This window comes from Cyprinodon tularosa, unplaced genomic scaffold, assembly GCF_016077235.1.
Source record: "Cyprinodon tularosa strain WSP-4 unplaced genomic scaffold, ASM1607723v1 ctg97, whole genome shotgun sequence".
NCBI lineage: Eukaryota > Metazoa > Chordata > Actinopteri > Cyprinodontiformes > Cyprinodontidae > Cyprinodon > Cyprinodon tularosa.
Genome location: NW_024039751.1, coordinates 316,121 through 342,730, shown reverse-complemented (window position 1 = coordinate 342,730; position 26,610 = coordinate 316,121). Strand labels below are relative to the sequence as shown.

General features: G+C 38.6%; 1 protein-coding gene across 1 annotated transcript in view; it reads right to left on the bottom strand.

Annotated features, from left to right (window-relative positions):
* The window catches only part of LOC119776951 (receptor activity-modifying protein 3-like), a 43,838-nt gene that overhangs the window by 8,981 nt on the left and 8,247 nt on the right, over nucleotides 1–26,610 (bottom strand). Inside the window, exons 2-3 of the mRNA XM_038275613.1 lie at nucleotides 5,871–5,900; nucleotides 5,434–5,593 (exon numbers count right to left, since the gene is read on the bottom strand). Of these exons, the coding sequence (XP_038131541.1) occupies nucleotides 5,434–5,593; nucleotides 5,871–5,900 (190 nt within the window). The remainder of the gene's footprint in view (nucleotides 1–5,433; nucleotides 5,594–5,870; nucleotides 5,901–26,610) is intronic.

Sequence of the window (26,610 nt, the reverse complement as noted above, 5' to 3'; positions counted from 1 at the left end):
CTTTGCGTCTGCAGGTGGGAGCCCTGTAAAAATGAAGTGTGGGGAGCCTCATCCATCCATGCAGGATGGCAAGTGTGCACAATGGTTGTGCCAAATGCACCACAATAAAAGAGTTAGAGCTCTACCCGCCCTGTGGAACAACAGTTAGTCTGACATGAGTCCAACAAGACAGGATCTTTTTCAAATTTTGTGATGACAAATCCGCACCATGGGCACCATTTGCATTCGGGCAGACTTGAATGCCATGTTTTAATCTTACGATATTATTGCAAAGATTAAAAGTAGTCACTGCTAAGATTTGGTTGTTGGAACCTCAATGATTATATTTTTATTACCCAATGTGTTCCAGCCGAAGTATGATGAAATGGCACTCTGTAATAAACAAACAATAAAATCATATGTCTCCCTTGTGTCCTTGTCAAAATGCTGAGAACGGGCTGCTTCTTTGCATGAGGCAACATATTTCACCGTTGTTCAGTCAACGCTTCAACTCAAGGGACCTGAGAAAAGAATAATTGTATTATTATAAAGTAATTGCTTCTGAATAATGACAGTCCTTGAGATCTAGACAGGGAGGCGTTTCTTTTCTGTGTATTGTGTTGAAAGTCATTGAAGTTCAAAATGTTCGAATCAAACCGTTTTGAGTTTTGGTATTATTTCAAAAATACTTAAGCACTGACAAACTACTTTAAAGGTACCAGTTCAAATGCCTGTTTATATAAAGAGTAAATGATTCAATCCGTTTATCGACTGGTTGTATTAAGACTTTCTGAGAACATCTCCCTAAAGTTCAAGCCCTATGTTAAAGTTAAAGAGAGAGTATTTCAAACTGCTGATTAATTTGGAATCCCCACTAAACCTTCCCTATGGTTTACAGTGAATGGTTTACAAAATGAAAAATTACCAAATGTTGTACTTTGTTGTACTTGTGTCCACAAAGACATGTTGCTAATGTCAAAGGCAGTAGGAGAATTTGTGAAGTGTCTCACAGAAGAGCAACAGACATTGATCGAACAGACAAATTAAAGGGCAGATTAGACTTCTGCAACCGCACACATGAAATGTCGCTTGGTTCTGGTCGTGATCCAGTTTTGCTGGTATGCTTCTGCACCATCGGTCTGGAATTTCGAGGGACGCACAGCAATTTCTCGCCAAAGCACAAGGGGGAGCCTATTCCAGAACTTGCAAGAACTTCGGCGGATGGTCACGAGAACGTCGGCAGCACCGACGGGAATGTTTATCTTCAAAAACAACAATGGAGAGTGTGCAAGATATCACGTTAGGGAGACACATAGGTTGTCCATTGTAGTTGTTCCTCGGTTTTTAAAAATAGAGAAGGACGACCACACAGACAGTTGCAAAGGCATACCAAGGACCAATCACAGCTGCTTTTTGTCTGCGCAGGTTTGCGACCGTCCGACACGTAGTCAGGATTATTTTTAGGTGCGTGACGACGGCTGCAGAACCTCTCTGCGGGGGGCATGTTTCGCACAGAGACCGATTTGACAGTTGCAGAGGCTATGCGTCAGAAGCATATAAATTGGCCTTAACTCTCTGACAACCTAACACTTAAAACCTTAAAAAAGATGAGTAACAGCAGGGCTAAACCACAGAGTTACCCCTTTGGCTAATAGTTGAAAATTAAGGGCACATTTCTTCTGAAAGAAATGGCTGTTGGATTATTTGGGGGGGGCGCCCTTCCGAATGAACCCTAAATTAAGCAGCGACATTCAAACAGTAGGTTTATAATTGGGGCAATTTTCACTACAACCATGAAAGCTTGGCTGTTGATTACCAGCCCATACTTGCTTAAATGTCACAGCCTTAGAGGGGATTGTAAGGGCCAAGTCCTTCCCTTAATAACCACAATCTACCAATCTTCTGATGACTACTCTCAACAAGATAAGACACCATGTCACAAATAACATTTAATCTATGAGCTCAACAACCACCAGGGCTCAGTCTAACCAAAAACCTTTGGGTTTTGGGGGAACGATTTATATAATGGATGTGCAGCTGGTGTATCTTTAGAAGCTGCACGATCATGTGATGCCAATATAGACAAAAATCTCTCAGGAACATTTCCAATACCTTGCTTTATCTGTGCCACAAAGAATACAAGCAGTTCTGAATAAAAACAGGGTTCAACTCATTACTAGTAAGGTCTGCATGATAAACTTGTTACGGAGCGTATGTCATAATTAATAAGCATATTACAATCACACTATTGTTCTCTTAATCTTGTGCAATTTTCCACTTGCATAACCTAAATGTGTCACTTCCAGAATTTAAGTGTTATCTGATTTTTCTGCTCATACAGGTACAGAAAAACCAAGATTCACAATTTGGTGTTAAGGTACTTGCTTTTTTTCCCACCTACAAATTTGAAAGGTTAAAACAAGCTTGACGCAGTGTTTTGTTCCCACCTGGACTGACAAGAGTTCATATGCGTTATTAAATAATGCAGAACAGCAGTGTTTCTCCTCTGTAGCTAATGCGTGTGCACACCATTAAAGCTTGCTGCTCCAGAGCTGTGAACTGTTCAGCGAGGAAAATCAATATGTTATTTGATGCAAATGATGAAGCAAATAAATCAACGCACACCTTCTCAGCGGTCTACCCATAACCTTTTTGGTACCCTGACAAGCCGACACTCATTTTAAACAACACTGGAGTGAGTGTTAAGCTATCAGGGATCATTACAGAGAGCCACAACTCATTTGTAAAACAAAGGAAGCCCTGAAGGGGTCAGGGCTTGTTTAAACATGATACCCTCCACTCTCACAGCCTCATCCATCTCATCACTCTCTGCTTCTACCTTCTCTTTTCACTCCTCCTTTCCATTATAGTCCTGGAGAGGCAGTCACATTCATGTTAATGACGTTGGAACAAAATGTTATGAGTTTAATTCTCTGCGTTTTCTATTGATTTTGTTTTTATCTGGTATCCACCCACAGTCAGGTAGGCTTGTCCCGATCCGATCCACGTATCGGATCGGGACGCCGATATTGGCAAAAAAATGCGTATCGGCAAAGCATGTAAAATGCCGATCCAGACTGCCGATCCAGTTTTTAAAAAAAAATCTGGTCCGTATTTTCCAGTTTCGCCGATTGAAAAGATCCATTCCACTATTTTGCGCCAGTGTTCCCCTGTTTTGCATTTTTTTTAAAACTTACAGTAATACTTGCACCTTTAACTGTTTACGGTTTTACTGCTCACTGTGCAATTTCAGATTGCTATTCGTAATTTTGTCCAGTTTGTGTTTATCTCTTAATAAACAGGTAAGTTTGTTGTTACCAAGCATTGTGTTTTATTCAATCTCACCTAATTTAGCTGGCTAGATGTTATCAAAAGTACTAAAACCCTTTTCAACATGAGTCTTACAACTAAGGCTAAATACTTTAACTTAAACTTAAATACATGCTCGGATAGGCTGGTATCGGCCAGTATCGGTATCGGATCGGAAGTCCAAAAACAGTATCGGTATCGTATCGGAAGTGCAAAAACCTGGATCGGGACATCTCTACAGTCAGGACACATACATATAAGGAAAATTAGATTTGAATTAGAAATTAGATCTGAATTGCCCTTCGATGGTCAGACTCTTGCACCGCTTGTATAGAGACTATATGGCCCCTAGTGAAGAACTTGTTACTTCGTACTCCAGAAGTGCCCCCCCACAGAGTACCATGAGCAACAAAGTGGAATGTGTTCTCCAAGTTTGCAAACCACATGTGGACCCGTTGGGTAAACTTACATGAACCCTTGACTACTTTGCAGTAGGTATAAAACTTGTTCACTGCTTCATGAGTGGGACTAAAGTCCACACTGTTCCCCCTGAAGTGGAGGTTCATCTATAGTCCAGACTCTCCTCTCCAGCACCTTAGTGTAAATCTTCGCAGTAGACTAAGGCCCCGTCCACACAAAGTCAAAACGAACATGAAACGCTAATATTTTCCAGAATGTTTGTCGTAAAGACGGAGACGTAAAATAAATGTGATCGTCCACACGGATGCATGAAAACGCTGCAAAATGTATGCCAGGCCTGTAAGTGGCGCTGTCGTGCCAAAGCAAAAATAGGCGACGAAATGTTGGGCATGCGCACTAATATTTATACATGGCTGCCCTGCGGGTCCATTTTTGTGGTTCAGGCAAATTCAGGTGCTGAACTATGTCGTCGATATTGCTCTGTTCTTCCTGGAGATATTCCAGAAGAAGAAGATTCTGTTGTAAGCCCGACAGCAGGGTGAGTAGCATGGGCAGCAACCATTCAACACAGTACGGCGCCATTGTTGTTGTGATACGCATGCGTGTTTAGAGGCGACGCTATGACACATGCGTGTAAAAAAAAAATGCGGTTAGAGCTTAAAGATGGAAACGCGAAAACGGCGTTTCAAAATCTTCCCACTCTGAAGGCTGAATAAAAAAAACATCGTTTACAGACCCCCGAAACGCCGGCTTCGTATGGATGAGAGGCTGGTTTGGTGAAAAATTTGTGCGTTTAGGCCAGGGTTTGACTTCGAGTTAAAAAGATAGCCCCCAACTTTTTTTTACTTTTTTACCCATTAAATCCATTAGCTTGAATTGATATATATATATATATATATACATGTATATATGTATATATATTATGCACACAAAATGGACCCTAATCAATAGTAGCTTAAGAGCAACAAAAATGCTAAAAGGGGTCTTTATCAAAGGTTAATGTTAGCATATGGGGAGGAAAAAATTGGCCAAATTGGCTCTAAAACAGAGCTAATTTGGTGCAAAAAAAGTCTTAATGCAGCATCAGGCAGGTTTAATTGTATCCCTAACAGGTGTATGGGGCTGAGGACCTGTCAGAGTGTCAGAGCTAAATCTGAAAGGACCCACAGCTGAAGTGTTTGGATCAAAGGGGAGTGGTGAGCAATTAAGGAGGACAGACTGGTCTGAGGATTTTATTTTATTTTTTTATCATGTGAGAGGCAGCTTGTTCTTTTTTTTTTCATCCTTCATTTTTACTTTGGGAAGAGATAGCATCAGAGTACAATATGAGATGATGGGGAAACAACAAAGGCAACATGCTGCTTTGTACCAAGAGGTACTTCATGTTTTAAACATGTCTCTGCTCCAAAGACTACTTTCATTCTTTCAGATATTGACATGCCTTTGATACCTAAAAAACTAGCCCCTTTTATCACAAAGAGACTACCTGATGGGGAGAGGCTATTTAAGATGTGTAATCCCCCTGCTGTGTAAAAGAGAACAAAACAAAGTGTCCAGGGTAATGGGATTTTTAGTCAGTCTGCCTCTAAATCCTAATCTAATCCATCATCAGCAAGATGTGAAGAAAGTACTTGGTGCTTAATGCCACTGTTTAACATATCAGAACTATTATATCAATTAAACAAAGTTACATTCTACTAAAACCCAACTATAAATGCAGTTTACCTCATGAAGTGTGTGAGGTTACACCACTGCAGCGGGTCTATGTAAGCCATGACCCGCTTGAAGTCTTCTCCACAGACCTCCACATCCCACCGTAAACGGGATTCGTTGCATAATCTCCTCTGCCAGGTAATAGTGGGCTCTAAGTTGAAACTGTCAGAGGCTGACAAGAAATAAAGAAAAGGCAAAGCATTTATAAGCCTTATGCTGTTCTGTATGAGCCACTTTGAACAAAAGGGGGAGAAATCTAGAAGGAAATGAGGCAAAGGTGGAAATGTAGGTGTGGGATGAAAGCTTCAGATCAGTAGTACTTTTTTGTTAATGCGGTTATGGGATGGATGGATGGATGGATGGATGGATGGATGGATGGATGGATGGATGGATGGATGGATGGATGGATGGATGGATGGATGGATGGATGGATGGATGGATGCGCTTACCTGATGTCCCACTCAACATCCAGGTATTAACTGTAAATAAAATGAAAAGAAAATAGTTAGATTCTTATTACTCTTAATTCAGAAAGAAAAACTTTAAGTCCTTTCATCACAGGCTCTGACACATTTTATTTGACTTGTGCACCCAACGTTAAGGCAAATTGTTGTTACCTTTGTTTGTGAAGACCTAAAAGTTAATAACCTGACAACAGCCAGATCAGGGGTGCTCAAGTCCAGTCCTCAAGAGCTACCATCCTGTAACTTTTAGATGAATCTCTTCTCTAGCACACCTGAATCTAAAGCCTAAATCCCCTCCTTTAGCTCAGCAGAGGCGTGGTAACAAGCCACTCATTTGATTCAGGTGTGTTAAAAACGGTTACATCAAATAGTTGCAGGATAGTAGCTCTTGAGGACTGAACTTGAGAACCCCTGAGCCAGATGCATTATTGTTTATTGTATTTATTTATTGTATTTTATTTATTAATGAAAATTTTTCTGTAGAATTTTGGAGTCTTTGTTTTCATCCTTGTGGTATCGAAAATGGTATCAAGTATCGAATAGTTTCCTTATTATCGGTATCGAGTTGAAAAGTTTAGTATCGTGACAACCCTACCTCAGACTGTGAAGCATTTTCATTAGAATGGTCTGTGATAATTTGTATTACTAGCAAAACAAACAACAAAGACTCAATTCACAGAAATCATGGCTTGCAGACTAAGTTTGAGTTTGAGTATCAGAACGAAAAGTTGCCCTGGGATTGATTTTAATCACAAAATGTATGAATTTATTCTTCTCTTTTATTTTTTTCAATCAATGAAGCTATATTGCCTGATTTACATTCAGGGAACAGCTTCATCACAGAGATATGCTATTAGCTTGACAGTGCATCTTTTGAAGCAAATCCCTCCATGTTAGAGGTTCTGAATTAGAGAGCAAAAACTCTGGATTGCGACTATTTTGCAGAGGCAAAGATATTTTGATGAATTCTGGCACCAGACCTAGTGGGGTAAGGGAGAAGATTAGCACAACAATACTGCTCTCAATGCAGAAACACCTTTGAAACAGAAAATGTATTTTTAATCTATGACGAATACTGCAGAGCGTGTGAATAGGGGAGGATCCTAATGACATCCAAATCTAACAACGAATATTAACATTGCGTCCTTTTAATCAAGAGGATAACAATCAGCATTGTGCTGCGGATTCAATCCATAAAACTTTGTCTGAGACTATAAAACTGAGCAGCTTGTCACTGACAGATATAAGAGAATGAAGACAGCTGTGTCCAGTCAAAATATTCCCTAAAAGTAAGATTTAAAACTTGATTTTATTAAAAGGTTTGTGAGGATGAAAGCCTAACCACTCCTAGAGTTAGAGCTCTGTCTGTTTTATAAGAATATACAGGTTTATGAAAGGTGACGTCAGATCATATCGCTGTCCTCTTTAAGAGATTAAACCCTTTCTGCCCTCTTCAAAAAGGGACTAGACAACTGTGAAGATACCCAGAGACAGAGCCGCTTTTTTCCACCCGATCCTCTGAGCCGCCAGAGCATAAAGAAAAGAAGTCCTTTGTATTTGCTGATCAATACATCAAATCAAACGTCAGGGTGATGCACCGTGCACTCAGATAACTGCTTTCTTTTCCCCTACTCTAAACTTGGCGTTCAGCCTCTTAGTTCCCCAAGGTCTGCTCTTGAATTTAATTCCCCGTGGCAGTAAGCTTCAGGCAGACTTATCACAAAATAACTTTTTTTTTAACCATTCAATCTAAACACCAACATCTGGAAAATGTCAAAGATCAGTTTTTTTTTCAATAGACTGGGCTTTAAAAAAAGTTTACATAGTTAAACATGTTAAATATTGCTTCCTAAAGAATTGTTAAACTGGAAAAACTCAAAATATTGTAGCTAAAATATTTGATCTTACTTTTTACATCCTTATATATAAATATATGAATATAAAGCCCCCTTAAGACCAGATGAAGACCACTACTTCCAGGGTCCCAGAGGTTGTTTGAATATGGTTAGATTTAGGGCTGAAACAATTAATCAGATTAATTGTGATTAATCGAGTATTGACATAATCATCAACTAATTTAGCAATCGATAAATCGTTAACTGGAGTATAGAGACTCTAAAACATGCCTTTAGCTGATAGAGAAACCCATTTAGAGCAGCAATTATATCAAAATTGTAAAAATATATATATATATATATTAGTGCTGTCAAAATTATCGCGTTATTATCGCGTTAACGCGAGGCCATTTTAACGGCGATAATTTTTTTAACTTGAGATTAACGCTATGTGGTTTTATGGTACAATTTTCCAAGTACATCCCGCTGCAGCCTGCGGGAAGGCGGGGCTGTTTTCCCCCAGTCTATGCATTTCTCATATGCTTCGAGAGCGGACCTCCTCAAGGGAAAAAGACGATCATACACTGGGTAGCGCTAGTGCCTTTTCTTTAAGCCCCACCACCAACAAACAAGTTGAGTGTCTGGTAACGAGTAGCAACCTGAAATACGCTGAGACAACAGATAACTGAGGTGAAATGGAATCTGCTACGGCGCTCTTGCTGTCTGTGTACGCCACAGGTCGGTATCGTGTGTGTGTGTGTGTGTGTGTGTGTGTGTGTGTGTGTGTGTGTGTGTGTGTGTGTGTGTGTGTGTGTGTGTGTGTGTGTGTGTGTGTGTGTGTGTGGGTGGGTGGGTGTGTGTGTGTGTGTGTTCTCATTTTTGTTAAGAGGCTGAAAAGTAACTTTCTAGAGCATAGACTCCATCTAGTGATGTCGGTCTATTGATTTTGATGTATTGATTGAAAATTGTCCATTATTATCTTGGTTAATTAACATCTAATGTTAACTCTACTAAATTTTATAGCAGTAGGGTAAAATGCTTGTCTTTGTTCAAAAGACTGTATTAACTGTAAAGACTGTCTTTTACATCAGCCTGTTTTCAGGGCCTTTTTTTTGGCTACATATTTGTTATTTTTTGCTACATGCCTCCCCATCTTCTTGCTAAGTGTGTTTCTATGGCATAAATCAGTATCTGTGACCTGTTTTCATTTTTAAAAAAGAACATTGGCACAAACCTAGCCTGTATGTATTTTTTTGTATGTCATCGAGAGTATTTAAATGATTTTCAATCAGGAAAAAAATGTGCGATTAAAATGCGATTAATCGCGAGTTAACTCAGGCATTGATGCGATTAATCGCGATTAAAAAATTTAATCGATTGACAGCACTAATATATATATATATATCAACATGTTGCAATCAAGATAAGTCAGTAAGGTCTTTCCAGAACTCCTTAAGGGGAAAAGTTTGAGTTTCACCTTGTTTAATTTCATAAGTCTTCTTTAAGAAACTTTTAGCAGTTTGGTACCTTGCCGGCTTGTTTTGTTTGTATGACTGCCATTGTGGAAAACGCTAGAAGGTGTGCAAGAACGCTGGGACCCTTTTTCCACCTGGATCCCCGCTCTTTTTCACCTTCATGTCCCCCCGTTGACGCACAAACTTGCCCCCACTTCCTCACCGCCTCGGCCGTATCTAGACCCACAGCTAGTTCCTGATTGTCCCTCTTGCGTTGTGGCGTGGAATAACATAGCGCAGACCACGCTTCAATACTGGGCATAATTCAAAAATCTCTGTGTCAAGCTCACATTCGACACACTGCTGGGAGAGTATAACCAGCCGTTTAGGAGTTAATTTCGTTGCTCTTGACGTGGGAAAAAGTATTCAACTATTCATCCTAGTTAAATAAACGGAGATCGATGGATTTCACTCAGTCGGCACATTTATTAATATCTTTGCAAAGAGAGAACAGTCATCATACAGCCATCATGGCATAGCATTCTGCTCTGTTCTGATCTGGGCAGGGTTCGTCCCCCCCTACTTAAGCAGTCAGAGTCATAACAAATTACACACACTTTGGTTAACAGTAAACCTTGAGAAAGAATCTGGATTGTTATGGGAAGAAGCAATGTCTGGTCTACAAATACCAGCCTGGAGAGAAATGTGTGGCCTTGAGAGAGGAACAGACTGAGTGAATTCTTTTATAGTGAGTAATTATGAATATTAATATATAATAGAAGAAAGATAAAAAATTTCCCACAACACTCTGCACAGAAAAAAATTGTTTTCCCTTTGATAAATACAAATAGACTTAACAAAATGGCCAAATAGAATGGTAGAGCTGCATGATCCTTCTATTGCTCATCAGAGAGCTCATCACCCTCTCTCTGAACACCTGACCACACTTAAGAAACAGAGAGGTTTGATCTTTTACTTGAGGTGACAAGAACATAAATACCATCCTTTTTGAACAGGATCATTTCATACATTTAACAAGGATTCAAGGCCAAACCTCCTCATATCTCATCTCTCTCAGAAATTAGGACTTAAACAACAACTCTGATGTATTCATTACTTAAATAATCATCAACTAATTAAGTAATCGATTAATTATTAACTATACTGACTCTTAAATAAGCCATTCCCTTAAAGAAAAAAGCAACCCAGGGCAGAAATCCAGCCCTAACTGTATAAAATATAGAGTACTTTGGATTTCAGATGAATGACCTTCTTTTTCAGTAATGTTCTCTATGCAGAATTCCACAAAAGTAAAAAAAAAAAAAAACACTGGCATTTTTTCCAAGTTTAAAGAATTGCGCTTCCCTTCCAGGAAGCTTTTTCATTTCAAAACGTCAGAATTAGCGTTAAGAATTTGAGGCTTTATAGAGTCTCTATCCAGAATTTCTCCAGAGCCAAAGTTTTAGCTTCACTTTGTACAATTACTATTTAAAAAAAAACATGCAGAACAATAATTATGTCTGAAAGACAGAGAAAATTGTTCTTTGCAAAAAGTCTACTAGGCTTACTGTAGGAAACAGGTTTAAACTCTCATAAACCTGATCTGATTTTATAAGTCACCGAGTCACTCTCTGACTCAGAATATTATTCACCCAAACACAATGAGATTCAGTCTGTCCACCTCCACCTGTAAAATGTCTCATGAACACCTAAAGATTAATTGGAACTCCTCCACTGGAGGCAATGACTGACCCCAAAATGGAAGGAGCAATACCCAGTGACTTTTAGAAACCAGATATAGCAAGTGTTAACAGTTAAATTTTTGAATTCTTAAGGTTTAACAAAAGAAAATAATGTGAATATTCTCAACAAAATGTAAAGCCGTGTTCGGCTCTTAGTAGGAACTGCGAAGCCTTTATACCAGAATCTTTGGTTTTGGAGAAATACCTGGCAAGGTTTTACACACATATACCACATAATTTTGACATTAATCAGAGCTTTCCTGACCATTTTAACGATATAATCAGGCCACCAGGGATTTTGTGAACAGGGAAAGAAAACGCATGTGAGTATCTAAAGTGTGCAAAATTAACATTTTAATAATGCATTAGAAGTGCTTTGGCAATAAAGATGAGATCTCTGTTTGGTGTATCATCAATCTACAGAGCAATGGCAGTGTTTGAAAGGCAGAGATGGAAAATATAGACATAATAACCCTAACTTAATTAAGTCCTGCATTCAATATTACAGGGATCAAAGAAAGACTCATTCTGGTGCATTTTCATTAAGTTCTATGCATGTGAGCATTTAAAATGAGCAAAACACTAACAGGCAGCAATTAGAAACTTCTTAAACAAATATATAAAGCAGAATTTGAGCAGACCAGTATTAGTATAATGTGTTAAGCTGTGATCATTAGCCTCACAACATGCTAGCCAAAATGGGGCCTCTGCTCTTTGTACATTAAAGACCAATTAACAGAGCAGCTTTCTGAAGCCCAGCGGTTGTTTTAGAAATATAACAAGAAGATTATAGTTTTTAAATGTTAGTTTTCAACATCCACATTTCTCTTATTATGTCATCCACTCACTGTTACACTAATTTAGATTAGATTATAGTTAAAATACTAGACACGATAAGCCATCATAAACGTTTCAGTTATAGTCAGATAAAAAGCTTTCAGGGTTTTTTAACAACCTGTAGCTTGTTAAGAAATATCACATTTTTCAGCATCAGTAGCATAAAATGGAGGGACTTCTAGAGAGCATTATATTAGCAAACTATAGTCAAATTGGATTTAAAGAGATTAGTGATAATCCAAATTACAAGCATTGCTCTGGTTTCTATGTCTTTATAATACTAGAACAGAAGTGGTTAAAATAACTGATTATCTTCCTATTGTAGAGAATTCAGTCGTTACCTCCACCTCCTTGAAAAGCTATTTTATACATTTTTACCAAAGGTGCACATCAGTCTTTTTTTCGATGATTCTTTCACATTATTTGTCAGAACAAGCAGTTCATCCCTAAACCAGAGTGATAGCTGTGACTATTTACTTCTTCAGACAAAAGCACAGAAAAAGGTGAGCCATGTCCCGCTTGATGTCTTGATCTGCTGATCAAACAAGAAAGCAGAGTGAGTGAAGAAGGTGAGAGCAGAACAAACACCAGAGGCTGCAGTCACATGCTGTGCTTTATTTATAAATAGGGCTGGGGGAAAAAAAATCAATCTAATCGGTTTTGAATCGATTCCTTTACATTTTTGCAAAATCGATGTCTAGGGAATGAGATCGATTCATTTTATATTGACGCGCATGAGGTTTACATTTAAATAAGTAGGAAAGATGCACTCAAGATAACTTCAAGCCAGATAGCTGCAAATATACCCAATAGCTTGACTGAAGACATTAACAAATGGAGGCTGACCAGAAAACACCTTGTAGTTGTTACAGACAACGCTGCAAATATGGTTTGTACAGTGAAGATAATGCAGCTCATGCATGTCTGCTGTGTCACGTCTGCTTTCTCGAGTGAGGCTTCACTTTTTCACTTTTCTCAAACAAGTTTGTACTTTTGAGACAGTTTTGTTCACATCTCAAGTTTAAACTGTCCGATTTACAAGTTTGTGTTTAATGTGACAGGAAAAAACAAAATAAATGAGTATTTTGAAACACAGTTGAATCACTTTTATTATTGTAAAAACAGATCCAATCGAAATTAATCGATTTAGAACTGTATGAATCAAAATCGAATCGATTCAGGACTTTGGTGAAAAATACCCAGCCCTATTTATAAATGTTTAAAAGGATTTCAAGGAAATTGTAACCAGAGGTGCTCCTCATGCCAAGGAACAATTAATCAAAATCTAGTAATGATCCAGATCATGTGTGAGCTTCAGCTATAGGCGTAAGTCACAGTATTGGGCGAAATCTGCTGCTTATCTGTTCACTACGCAATGTCTCTCTGGTTTCCTGCACATACAGATGCATCCATCCAATACATATATATATATATATATATTAGTGCTGTCAATCGATTAAATTTTTTAATCGCGATTAATCGCATCAATGCCTGAGTTAACTCGCGATTAATCGCATTTTAATCGGACATTTTTTTCCTGATTGAAAATCATTTAAATACTCTCGATGACATACAAAAAAATACATACAGGCTAGGTTTGTGCCAATGTTCTTTTTTTAAAATGAAAACAGGTCACAGATACTGATTTATGCCATAGAAACATATGGCAAGAAGATGGGGAGGCATGTAGCAAAAAATAACAAATATGTAGCCAAAAAAAAAGGCCCTGAAAACAGGCTGATGTAAAAGACAGTCTTTACAGTTAATACAGTCTTTTGAACAAAGACAAGCATTTTACCCTACTGCTATAAAATGTAGTAGAGTTAACATTAGATGTTAATTAACCAAGGTAATAATGAACAATTTTCAATCAATACATCAAAATCAATGACCGACATCACTAGATGAAGGTAGTCTATGCTCTAGAAAGTTACTTTTCAGCCTCTTAACAAAAATGAGAACACACACACACCCACTCACCGACACACAGACACACCCACCCACACACACACACACACACACACACGATACCGACCTGTGGCGTACACAGACGGCAAGAGTGCTGCTACGAGATTCCATTTCACCTCAGTAATCAGTTTTCTCAGCGTATTTCAGGTTGCTACTAGTTACCAGACACTCAACTTGTTTGTTGGTGGTGGGGCTTAAAGAAAAGGCACTAGCGCTACCCAGTGTATGAGCGTCTTTTTCCCTTGAGAAGCTCCGCTCTTGAAGCCTATGAGAAATGCATAGACTGGGGGAAAATAGCCCCGCCTTCTCGCAGGCTGCAGCGGGATGTACTTGGAAAATTGTACCATAAAACCACATAGCGTTAATCTCACGTTAAAAAAATTATCGCAGTTAAAATGGCCTCGCGTTAACGCGATAATAACGCGATAATTTTGACAGCACTAATATATATATATATATATATATATATATATAGAGTTAATCTTAGATAAATTTTACAGTTTCTAGTTCACAGTTCTGTTACCATGTGGGCCAAACCTTGCAATCATGTTGCTGCCTGATTCTAAGATCCCCTTCCAGCCAAAGTCTGTTTACTCTAACTGTCCTTATAACTGTGTTTTGAAGCAGTTGTATATGTTTGAATTGCCACTAATTTTTAATTGTTGTATTTGAATGTTTTAATAGTCTTCTATAAATAAAATGACCAGATATGGAAGTTGTTGGACTGTGGGAGGAATCCGTTTCCTGGAGGGGAGGGGATGCATGAGATGCACACAGATTAACTCAAGCTGGGATTTACAGCAGCAGTCAACTCTCTGTCAGGCAACCAAATACAGTTCTGTCCTCCTCTTTGAGCCGTAGATGCTTGTTGCTTTGTCTTAGTGCTGAGTAGGGCATTGTTTTTGGAGAGACATCTCAGGGGAACCTTACATGTTCATTGTAAGGCCTAATAAAACCCACAATGCCAAAGGAAGAAGGGTGCACTGCAGTAAGTTAATAGAAGCTAATAGACAATACCAGCAATTATTATTTTGTTATTTGTTTCATAATCCTCTTTGATGCTTCATGTGGTATCCTTTATAAATACTCTGCTTCTGTTTCCAATCAAACAAATCTTTAAACTTTATATTTGCAGGTCTTTAAAAAGAACAAAATAGTCTGACAGCTGCAGCTCATTTAAATCCCTGAGGTCTGAGTTCTGACCAGCACAGGAAAAAGAGATAATGTCAAAGCAGCTTCAAACTCACTGAACTGGCTCCAAGGATGGATGTCTTGGTCTCTGACTTTTTTTCTGCCTGGAGAAATTTTGCAACAGTTAAATAAATAATAATAAAAGACAAATCTTCGCCTACAGTGGCATTGGATGTTGGAGTTTGCCCTGAAATCGAAGGGTTGACGGTTCAAGCCCCGGCTCTGACTTTCATTGTCATTGTGTCCTTGGGCACCAGCATTGTCTACTGATGGTGGTCAGAGGGCCCGGTGGCGCCAGTGTACGGCAGCCCCGCTTCTGTCAGTGAGCCCCAGGGCAGCACCATCAGTGTGTGCGTGAATGGGTGAATGAATGTAATGTAAAGCGCTTTGGTCAAGTCTCCTGACTTGAAAAAAGGCGGTATATAAGTACACGCCATTTACCATTTTCTTTAGAGCTTAGACCATTTCATTTATTCCTTTCTCTACAGGTATGATCGAGGTTTGGGCATGCCATCTTCTTCTTCTTATAATTTTGTTGAATCAAAACGATAATAAAAAAGATCAAGTTAAAAGTTACCTACTCATCTGCTGCACCCAAATGTCATGTGCCCTTATCTTCTCTATTTCTGAACAGTGGTTAAAAAAACTCTGAGCTAAAGATGAATTTATTTTTTTCCATGTGTCTCCGTTGATTGTGGCCATTTGACCCTGGTCATAACAAAATGTTAGGTTAAACCAATGGTTCCCAAAGTGGGGGTTATGCTCTCTGGGGGGCTGTGAAGTTGAAGGAAGGGTAAGGTACTGTAGGAATAATTTGAAAAAAAAAAATACCCATTCACATTTTTTTATATTGATAGTAATGTTGAATACTTTTACACAGAAAACAGTGAAACATCATACAATTACACTTAGAAGAGGGTAGTTTTGAGGTCTAAGGGAGATGACAGTTACAGTAAGTCAAAAATTAAGAACTTTTTATTGCAGTTGACATTTCATTGTTAATCTCAGGTGAGCTGGCCATCATAATCCATGCGTAGCATTTGTTCATCTTTTTCTATAAAACTATCCTTGGACTGTTTTCGCCCTCATCCTTTTGTCTCGCCACAGGCTACGCTTGCAGGACTTGACCTATTTCACTGTTCCATTAGTGCTGTCTGAACATGGAAAAACAAGAATTCTTCTTCTCTGCTCCATCAACATTGAATACTCTGCAACAGGATCTGAATATTTCAACCTTGATACCCTTAGGACGATTTAAGTCTCTGTTAAGACATAATACAAACCTTCCTTATCAAACTTATTCATGTTTTTAGCTCATTTTATTATTTACTGAGTCAAACCTTTTAATTGATTGTTTTGTTGTTGTGTTTGCAATTTGATTTGTTTTTATTAGTATTTCTGGTAAATTAGATCTCCGATGTCAATGAGATAACCTTTACATATAAAGGTAAAAAAAAAAAGCACAAGAAAAAAATTTTTGGTAGAAAGTACTTTCCCAGGAAAGCTAAGACATAATTGTAAATATCTATTAGGTCTTGCTCACCAGCTGATCGATGGTATTGATTGTGTTCATGTCAAGGTTACTGTGGCCATATAACAACAGGAGAGGATGAGGCCCACCAATGTTTTTATAAAAACTGTGGAAACAAACAGGACTAAACAAAATACTATGCTCATTTTATAGGGAAATACAACTCAGCATGAGGCCTAAAACTACTGGAGTGTTTAAGCCACATAACCCTCTGAAATAGTCTCACAAGCCGAAGAAAAACACATGATGCAATCAGAATCAATGAGAGGTGACATAGCCATCAATTGTTTTCTTTTCTTTACCTTTGGAGTAAGGAAGTAAATGACTTCTACTGAATTTATAGACATCTCAATTTTTTTTCTTTAAAAAAAAAACACATTATAGTCTGACTAAGAACATTTGGTTTGTTTCTTTTTGCTCTCAATCTGAGAACCTGCTGTGAGGATTGCAGTGATTGATGTTATCTGGTAAGGGGGAAAAAGTAAGATAACCAGAGACATGTTTTTTTTTAACAGCCCTTGACATCTATCTACAAAGAAAACACTTTAAAAAGTCAGGGGGGCAAGAACTGTGAAAAGGGAGTTAAAGAGGATTTCTGATCGAGGGCTAGAACCTGCAAGGGAGTAAACAGGGAGTATCCGGAGATTAACTTTACAGTCGCCATATTAAATATGCACCGGACACAATCATGAGCAAATGTAATGTGATGTATTTGGTGCTAAGAAAAAAGAAAAGCTGACTAACAAACATCTAAAATATCCCCCTGCTTCCATCTGAAGTACTGGTTTTACTTTTTCATTCAAACTGATAGAGACAAAATTTAAATATGTGTTTTGATTAGATCAGATTGGCATGTTGGATCTATGATCTTTTTCATGGGGGTAGCAATACGCTACATTTTCTAAACAGGGATGGTTGAAAGGACACACTTACTTTTTGGGGGTCTTACATTAACCCAATGACAGTAACAGAGGAAGACAGAGGAACAGACACGATGTCAGTTGCTCTTGTTATCAGCAGAGCTCCCTGACAGGAAGATGGATGACCTCCCAGCAGCCAGCTGATGTAAGTGGTCACTGCAGTGTCCTTATGTGACAAAACAACTTGGATAGGATCTTGTTGCAACATTAACATGCGCTGCTTAGTGTTTGTGTGACGGCACAGGGCAAAAATTGGATTACTCCTTGTTCATTGTTGCAGCAAAAGAGATTGCTAATGTACTGAGTTTTGCTTGGTGAGAACAATTCAGGGCAGAACGAGACCTGCTTTTAGGTCTGCTTTTTCTGTTCAGGAGTACATTGTTTAAAATTTCATGTAAACAGGAGGTAGTTAAACCTTTTTTTCTTTGGTATTAAAGTGTTTAATTAGTGGCTTATTCTCCGGCACACATACTAAAATGTTCCTCTATTTGTTACACTTCAAAATAGGTTTTCCTCTCAGATGCAAAGGAAGTCCTCAAGTATTCAAAGGCCGGAAAATTAAAAAACACCAATAAATACCAGCATGAATGATGTCTCAATGGATTTATACTAAAGGTTAAAGCAAACTGTCTGGAGAGACACTGGAGTTTAAGACCAGTTCACCTCATACTGAGACCATCCAATCGTTTTAATGTTCCTAGAAACTATTGCAAGTCCGCAAAACACTGTATACACTTGAAGTAGAGCCTGAGTCTACATCAAGAGTGGTAGTGAGGATATGTTTGTTTTTTTCATGCAAATCAATCTCTTTCTACACCTTCACCATTAGTTTTTAAGGTATTATGAAAATGTATTGAGTCAATAACGCAGCATTTTTTACCTGGTACATCAACAGTGTGTTTGTCTTGGCCATTAAGGTCAAAACTAATCAATAATCACAGGATCTTTAAACCAACACTAAGTAACTTTTCAACCTTCATAAGATATTTTCATAACTTTTGTGATTAGATATCAACTTACAACTAGATAAATTATACATCTGTCATGGCCCGAGGGGATCTGTATCGCTTTAACCGACACTAAGCAACTTTGAAGAGGGTGGCAGTTAGGGCTGCAACTAACGATTATTTTAAAAATCGATGAATCAGCCGATTATTTTTTCGATTAATTGATGAATCGGACAAAAAAATTTTTTTATATTAACCTCTTTGTTCCAAAATAAACATTTTAGACAAAACAAACAAGCACACAAGTACAGGTTGCTCATTAACTGTACTGGTGCAATATGAAAAATAAATGTTTGTGTTAAAACTACGCAAACTTACATGAGAAATGTAGCTGTACATCCACAAAATATAGGGTACTTTGTTTCATAAAGCGCAAAAAAAGACATTTTTGTTTTTAAAAGCCCCGAAGGGGTTCAAACAATAGGTCCCCCCCATTTCAACAAATGAGTTTTTTTTTAGACTAGAAGAGTTCTGCCTTTTAAGACAGGAAAGTATAGCAGTTAAAGTTGCTACTTGAGAAAATACTGAACCATAGAGATAAAAATAGCCCTGTGATTCAAATTATAAATTGTATTTGGAATAAAAATGAGAGAACTAGGGGTGCTAAAAAACACATCCTCCAAAGACAGATATTTACATGGGAATGTGGCAGATAATTAATTGATATATTACTCATCTTGCTGGATTTTATTCAGCTTTACTTCCATAAATTGCAGGATCTTCTTTACTTTATATTTGCCAGAAGATTTAAACGCCTTGCCCTCATAATTTGCAAGTTAATTTATTTATAAAGTAAATGTAAACGCTGCTTAAGCTAATTCAAATGAAATTAAAAGTAAAATAAGTAGCCAACCTTATCACTGTCTGTAACCTACTAACACGGTAAGGAAAGCGTCAGATGAGCTACCTGAGAAACTAACGTAACGTTTCCCCTCTTTAAAACCAAACAAACATGGTGGTTCCGTGCCATGTTAATTTCTTTTGACAAAAGTTGCATGTTACGACTTTTTTCACTTTACAAAGCGCAGGCTATTTTAATTATTGTGATCAATTTGCGCCGTCAATCCCGGTGCATGCGCGCTTCATTTGCAGTCTGGATGCTAAAGCTCTGACTGCAGCGCTGAGAGGGACTCCTCTCAGTGGGTGGGGGAGGCGCCCCACGGCAGAGTAGGAACGATACATGCTTTCACGTAAGAGTCTCCAAAAGCCGCCAGTGACACCGAAAAAAGTCGCCAGATTTGTCGCTAGTCGCTTTTTTTGAAAAATAGTCGCTGGAGGGGTCTGAAAAGTCGCTGAGTTGGCAACACTGCACCTGCGGCGCTGGCTCGCTCTGCCGTATTTTTTTTCTTCCTCTTTCAGTCAAGAGGCAGGGATGACGGCGCGGCGGATGACGCATTAATCGCGCGACACAACTAATCGATGATGAAATTCGTTGCCAACGCTTTTAAAAGTCGATTTTCATCGATTTTATCGATTCGTTGTTGCAGCCCTAGTGGCAGTATCCCTGCAACACAAAATAACTGCAAATGTGTAGACTGCATTATGCAATATGTCACTTCCCCCTTTCCCTATTCTTTATAAAGACGGATGTCAGTGCGACTAAGGCTACGTTCACACTGCAGGCCTTGATGCTTAATACCGATTTTTTTGTGGAATCCGATTCCACATTTCTAAATATATGAGCTTTGTATTGATCTCCTGTGTGAACTGCAGTCATACAATGCAAGTGTCCCGCATGCGCAGTACAGGACGTAATGATGTCACAAGCCAGCGTGCTCTGTGTTTATGGAAGTAAACATGGATGGTAGTGCCGAAGCGCATCTAGCGATCTTTCCCAACGATAAAACCACAATCTTTTAAAGATGGTTAGACATAAATACTGCTCTCCGTGTCATCGTCTGCCATGGTTGTTGTTTTCTTGCTTCTTCTTCATAGCAATACCCATAATAGTTACCTTTGTCGGTTACTAATTGCGTTCAGGACGGATGAATGCGGCCTGGCCGTTCAGACACAGGTCGGATTTGAAAAGATCAGATTCGTATCGGATTCAGGACCACATAGCCAAGTGGCCTGGGTTGCACTGGAAAAATCGGATCTGTGTTGTTCAGACAGCATTGAAAAGATTAGATCCAGGTTGCATATGGGCCAAAAAAATCGGATTTGGGTCACTTCAGGCTACAGTGTGAACTTTGCCCAAGTTTCTGTGAGACTGTATAATTGTGCAAATTGTGGAGGGTCTATATTCAGACAATGCAGAATCTTTTTGCTGGGATCTATACATGTGTTTACTGTGAAATTATCAAACATAACATAATATTTAAATGTTTCACAGGTCTAAACTGGTCATAACATCAGGAGGGGGATGGAGGATTGGCGCTGCAGGAATACGGTACACAAGCAAAGTTAAACGTTTCTTAGTTTCAGCATCATCATATGACATTGTATCACCTCAATTAGATTAATTACCTCATTGCTATTCATCTTTCACAATGCCACTGGAAAGAGAAATGAAATGTAATCTAACTGAAGGGGACTGGGAGATCAGGATTTAGCCTACCACGTAATGGCCTTTACCACGCAGGTGCTTATGGGAAATATTGTCTTCCTTTAGGCAAAACGATATAGATTTTGTCCACTGGGGGGAGTCAAAATCGACCAAAACTGTAAATTCTTTAGAAATTATCTCTGTCAGCTGAGACTGAGCCAACTATAGTCATGCTGCAGCTGTTGATTGTTCCTCCATCTGTTTCCTACTCACGGTTACATATAAGTCGTACCTCCTAAGATATTCCCTCCTTCTCATGCTGCTTCTATCAACTACGTAAACCCATGTGACTGTTTTCCTGTCTTAGCTAATGTGATAAGGATGATATACAGTGTGTTTATGTTTTCATTGTCTACAGAAAAGGAACCAGCTTAAAAACAGTATTAACTTAGTCAGAACTTGTTATTTTAAACTTTTTCTTTCTCAAAAACCTCAATAAATACATAAACAGCATGACATGTATGGGATGGACTTAAATGCAGCTAAAACAAGCAGTATTTCTAATTGGGCAATCTATGCACAATATGCAGTTGGCAGCCCTTACACAGGAAGCAGACCCCAGACCATTTCCTGGCTTTAGGTTGCATCCCCATGGAGTTGTAGGCCATGTCCATAAAACCCTCACAGCTTAAAATAAATCAAGCTACCTTGTGCATTGTGTTGGTAAGAAAAGCTTGGATTTATTAAAATTCCCTTATGTCGAAGCAATGGAGGTAGAAAAGCTACCAAAGTTTCTACTAGGCTCCTCGAAGCACAGCACATAAATGAGGCACGCTACTGAACCCCCATAATTTCCCCATGAGGTGTTATGTACCTTCATATAATTTGCAAAACTACTCTAATTCAACATAATTGAATATTGCACCCCAGAAAACTTCTTTAAGATATATTTCTAACATTGATATGAGGATTTAGTTAAAAATTAGTAAATCATTGGATGAGAAATTGACAGATTATCTTGTTATAATATTTAATAATATTTTATTGCTTTTTATTGTAATGTTTATATTTCATACTTATATTTATCTTACCACTCTTACCTGTCATGTCCCGCACTTTGTCAGTTTTTTTAAATGTCAGTCTTGTATATTTCTTGTATATTTGTATATTGCAGAGAGTAAATGTAATTTCATTTCCCTTGTATGTCTTGTACATATGTAGAAAATGACAATAAAAGCTGACTTGACTTGACTTGACTTAAATAATGAATATTTGTATACAAAAGCCGGATTAAAGTAAAAGCACTTTTCCATCCCATGTTTTCTCTTATTGTCCATGAGTGTTTTTCTGTCATTTAAAATTATATGAAAAGAAATAAAATTCTCTGTTAAAATAAGAATACACAAACTTATTGTTTGAAAACAACCAGTTACCAGACAATAAGACATAGTTGAAGACTTTGACGTTTCATCAGTTCCACAGATATTGCTGACTTAATCTTGCCACTTAAGAAACAACCAGATTTGATGCTTGAGTCATCAAGATTGAAGAAACATTAAGATGTTTATTAAAACAAATGTATTCATCCCTAGCCACAGGAGAGACACTCATACAGTGAGACTTCTTCAAAATTAATTCAGTTTGGCTTAATAAATTTTGTCAAGCTCAATTAATGATCAGCTTTTTAGTCAAAAAGCTAATATAACAGAAAATCTAGGCACTAAAATCAGATTTAATGCTAATGGAGCTCTCTTCACAACAGTCCATTGGGACTCCCACTGAGGGATATCCACTGTGCTCGACTGCTGAGAAGCAATCGTTCCCCTACCAGCTCGTGCGCCAGGAGAAGCGAACAGAATCAATTCTGCAGACCTGACATCAGACTCCACAGGACAGATAGAAGAAGATAAAAAGGCCTTACTCAACCTGCTTTTACACTGTTTCTTATCATTGTCATGTTTGTGGTAGAAAAAAAAGAATAACACTCTGAATATAGAAAATAGTGTCTTTTAAGGAATATTTAGTACATCCTTGTACAAGAAGTCTGTATTTTACTTAAGATTTCCCCCATTTTGTGTTAGTGTGTGTGTAAGGGTGAAGGCTATAAAATGTACATAGTGGTACCTTAGGCAGGAAATGTTCCTTTTCTTGTAATATCAGCACATATTTGTCCTATTTCACTAGAAGGCAGCATGAGCCATCTCACTAGTTTGTCTGAGCAACAGCTTAGGAGGATAAATAAGCCAATCAGAAAGGCAAGCTTTGTCTTAGGAAGGGCCCTGGACCACTGCTGGACAGTAAAGGATTGATTTATGCTGTCCATTTCTACTGTAAATGTATCACTGTGTCAAAGGTAAAGTGTGACTTAAAAGTTTTGTGCACTTCCGTCTCTTTGGACACCTCTCCACACACTCTCCCCAGAACCTTCCATTATTTTCGTAACATTTCTTAACCAGCAGACTCACATTCCCACCCAGATCCCACCATAAATGGCCAGCTGTCATTGGGGACAAAGGTCAGCCTTTCTGTTCAGCCACCATCGTTTGTTGTTATCCGACTATATATGGTCTAAATGGGGCACAGCTGTGTACAACCCCTTAAATAGCTTACAGGAACAACTGTCTAACGTTAACCTTGTTCAACATAAAATTGGATCTCTGTCTGTTGGCCAACCTTTCACCTCAGCCTAATCTACTTGTTAAGGTCAGTTGTAAATACTTGTGAGGCAATGGAAACCTTTTCTTGTGAAATAGCATAACTCAATATGACAGACTAATACAGTCATCCATAAAAGGGGAATCAGGGGTCAAGGAGGAGGTAAAGGAAAACAAAGCTGGAGATGATACAAAGGTGCAAGACAGAGGGGAACTCTGGGTAACTGGCAAACAAAAGCAGGAAGGAGAACGGGAGGGAAGTGAAGGATAGCCCTTATGGATAGAGACAGAAATAAAATCCAGCAATGGAGAGAAAGGGAATCCATGACTGGTGCTTTTTTGGAGAAAAGCGCAATGTGAGTGTCCAGATGACTTCAGCAGAAGTGGCAGTGAGATGCAGCACTATGTCATGGGTGAAAGTGAGGCATCACGACTGGCTTTTGGTCTAACAAGTCTATATACAGTCCTTTACAATGTGGAATAGAAAATTACAGCCCAAACCAAAGCATTTCAATGAACATAGCTTTGGCAAATGTTACAAAGCACAAACAGCAAAGTATTCATATGAGAATTAGGGAGCTCTGTCATCACATATGCAAACAGGAGGCTGCTGGAGATAGATAAGAAGCAGGGATGGAGTTCAATCGCTGAGTTAGTATAATTAATGGATATATAAAATCCAGATCTTTAATATTTTAGCCAAGACTATCAATGTAAACTTGTCTCTTAGAAAGGGAATTCAGTGTTACTCCAAATGCACTCATCTCCACCCTTAAAAAAACTAACTTAAACTTATAATTCTAGAAAAAAAGCTAACATTAAGGCCAAACTTTGCTTGACTGAGCTGAAAAGTCCTAGAAATCTAGGTGTCTCAGTGACAAATGGAGCATAAACGCTGCCAGCAGGCATCATCGAGCTATTGCCTGGCCATGGCATCTATACCACTCCAATAGAGGCTTTGTGTATGTGGTGTGTGTGCGGGGTGGGTGGCATAGGGGTGGGGGGTGGTTATTGTTTGCCCTACCTTCCTGGCCTAATCTTATAAATATATATATATTTCATTGTATTTTGAGGGATTTAATAATGCATATATCATCACCCATCATCACAATCATATCTTGGACTTATCATATCTTGTGACCATATGAGCACACAGAGAATTAAAGAAGATTGGAAAATTCAAAGAAGGTGGGTTGGGAGTGCTTGTAAACAGCAAATGGTGCCATCCAGGACATGTTACTGCAAAGATTTTTCACTGCAGCAAAGATATTGAACAGTTGGCAGTTGGTTTTCAGCCATATTATTTGCCTAGAGAGTTACCGGCATTCTGTTACTAACCAGATCCACCTTCTGCTGTTGCAAACACTGCATGTGAGGCAATCATTTATGTTGTTGCTAAGCTGTAGACACAAAAGCCAAATGCATCTGTGGCAATAACAGGTGATTTTAATCACGCCACACTTTCTCCTACACTGCCATCGTTCCAACAATTTGTAAGCTGCTGCACCAGAGAAAACAAAACTTTGGACTTGTTTCATGCAAATGTCAAGGATTCCTCCATATCAAATGTAAGATTTCTTGGGAAATCAGATCACAATGAGTTTTTTTTCTCTGCTAAGAGTATAAGTCACTTTATAAGAGACGACATGCATTAAAATTAACTGAAGATGCTCACAGGAGGAAGAAGAAGCCATTCAAGATTGTTTTGAGCCTACAGCTCGGGATGCACTGTGTCAACCACATAGAGAGGACATCACTGTGTGGCTGACTACATTCACTTCTGTGTAGATAACATCATCCCAACCAGAACAGCGTAATGCTTCTCAAATAATTAACCATGAATCACAAGTGATCTGAAGTGGTCAACAAGAAAAACAAGCCTTGAAGAAGAGTGACAGGGAATTAATAAGTGGTATACAGAAGCAATTTAAGGCCAAGATAAGAGAAAGTGAGTCATACAGAAATAGTATAGAAAGCAAACTCCTGCTGAACAATGTTAGAGATTCTAGGTCAGGGATAAGGAAGACAACAAGCAGAAGGATGATCAGACAGATGGAATTCTGGACAGAGTACATACTTCAATAGGTTCAATTCAGGAAGAAGCTCAGGATCCTTTTCTCTTGCCCTCAGTCACATGGAGACAATAAGTTCTTCCAGGTCTGAAGACCTGGCCAACGACGGTGCGTCTTCTCCCGACTTAAAGTCGGTATTTCAAGAGGGGAGCCACGCTTATAGCTAGATAGTGTCAAGCGCTGTAGATTGGCCTGAGCAATCTAAAATAACTCATATGCGTCAACTCTTTAGGTGACAAAAAAAAAAAACAGGATTAATTAGAAGCTCCCTTAATGTCTTCGTTTAAATTGATGGGAATTTCCTCTGCTTCATCCTCAGGACGAGAAGACTAAAGGCTGATCTAATCTGCATTTAGATATCTTGTTTAAGTTAACTGTACAGAGCACAGGCTGAAGGATGTCATAGGAAAGGCCACTGGAAATTCCTAGTGGGAGAAACCTTCTTGTTTCTTGTTTCCTCTTGGACAGTCTCAAGACAAACACATCTTTCCTTGTGCTGTTACATACTCCAACATACAGCTACATTTATCATTTGATCCTCTGGTGGTTGTTAATCCCAGTCTTTATTTTACTTCATTTTGCTTGTAGCTGTGGTGCACAGGCCTAACTTTCTAAAGGACTGGTGTGGTGTATCCCCACCAACTTTGGCAAGGCGGGGACAGTCCCCACCAATAATTTTCACTTTTTTTCCCCCTTTCTGTTCATTTATTTTAGCCAAAGGTAACAAAGGTTGAGTGCAGCTAACTATGTTCAGAGCATTTTGAGTCCGTGTTTTTTCCCTCTCTCGCTCTGCTCCCATGTCTCGCCTCTTGGTGTAACATCATCAGATCTGTTGCTTTGAGACATCTGATTTGCAGTCGTATTTCACTGCGTACATACAGTAGTAACTAAGTTGAGGAGGAGAAACACATAGCAGCATTAAATGGGAGCTACTTCGATATACAGTATGTTTAAGGAAAAGTTAAGAGAGGGGTTGGTTAAAAAAATTAGAGACGCCACAGAAAAATATTTTGTTCGTTAGACATACAG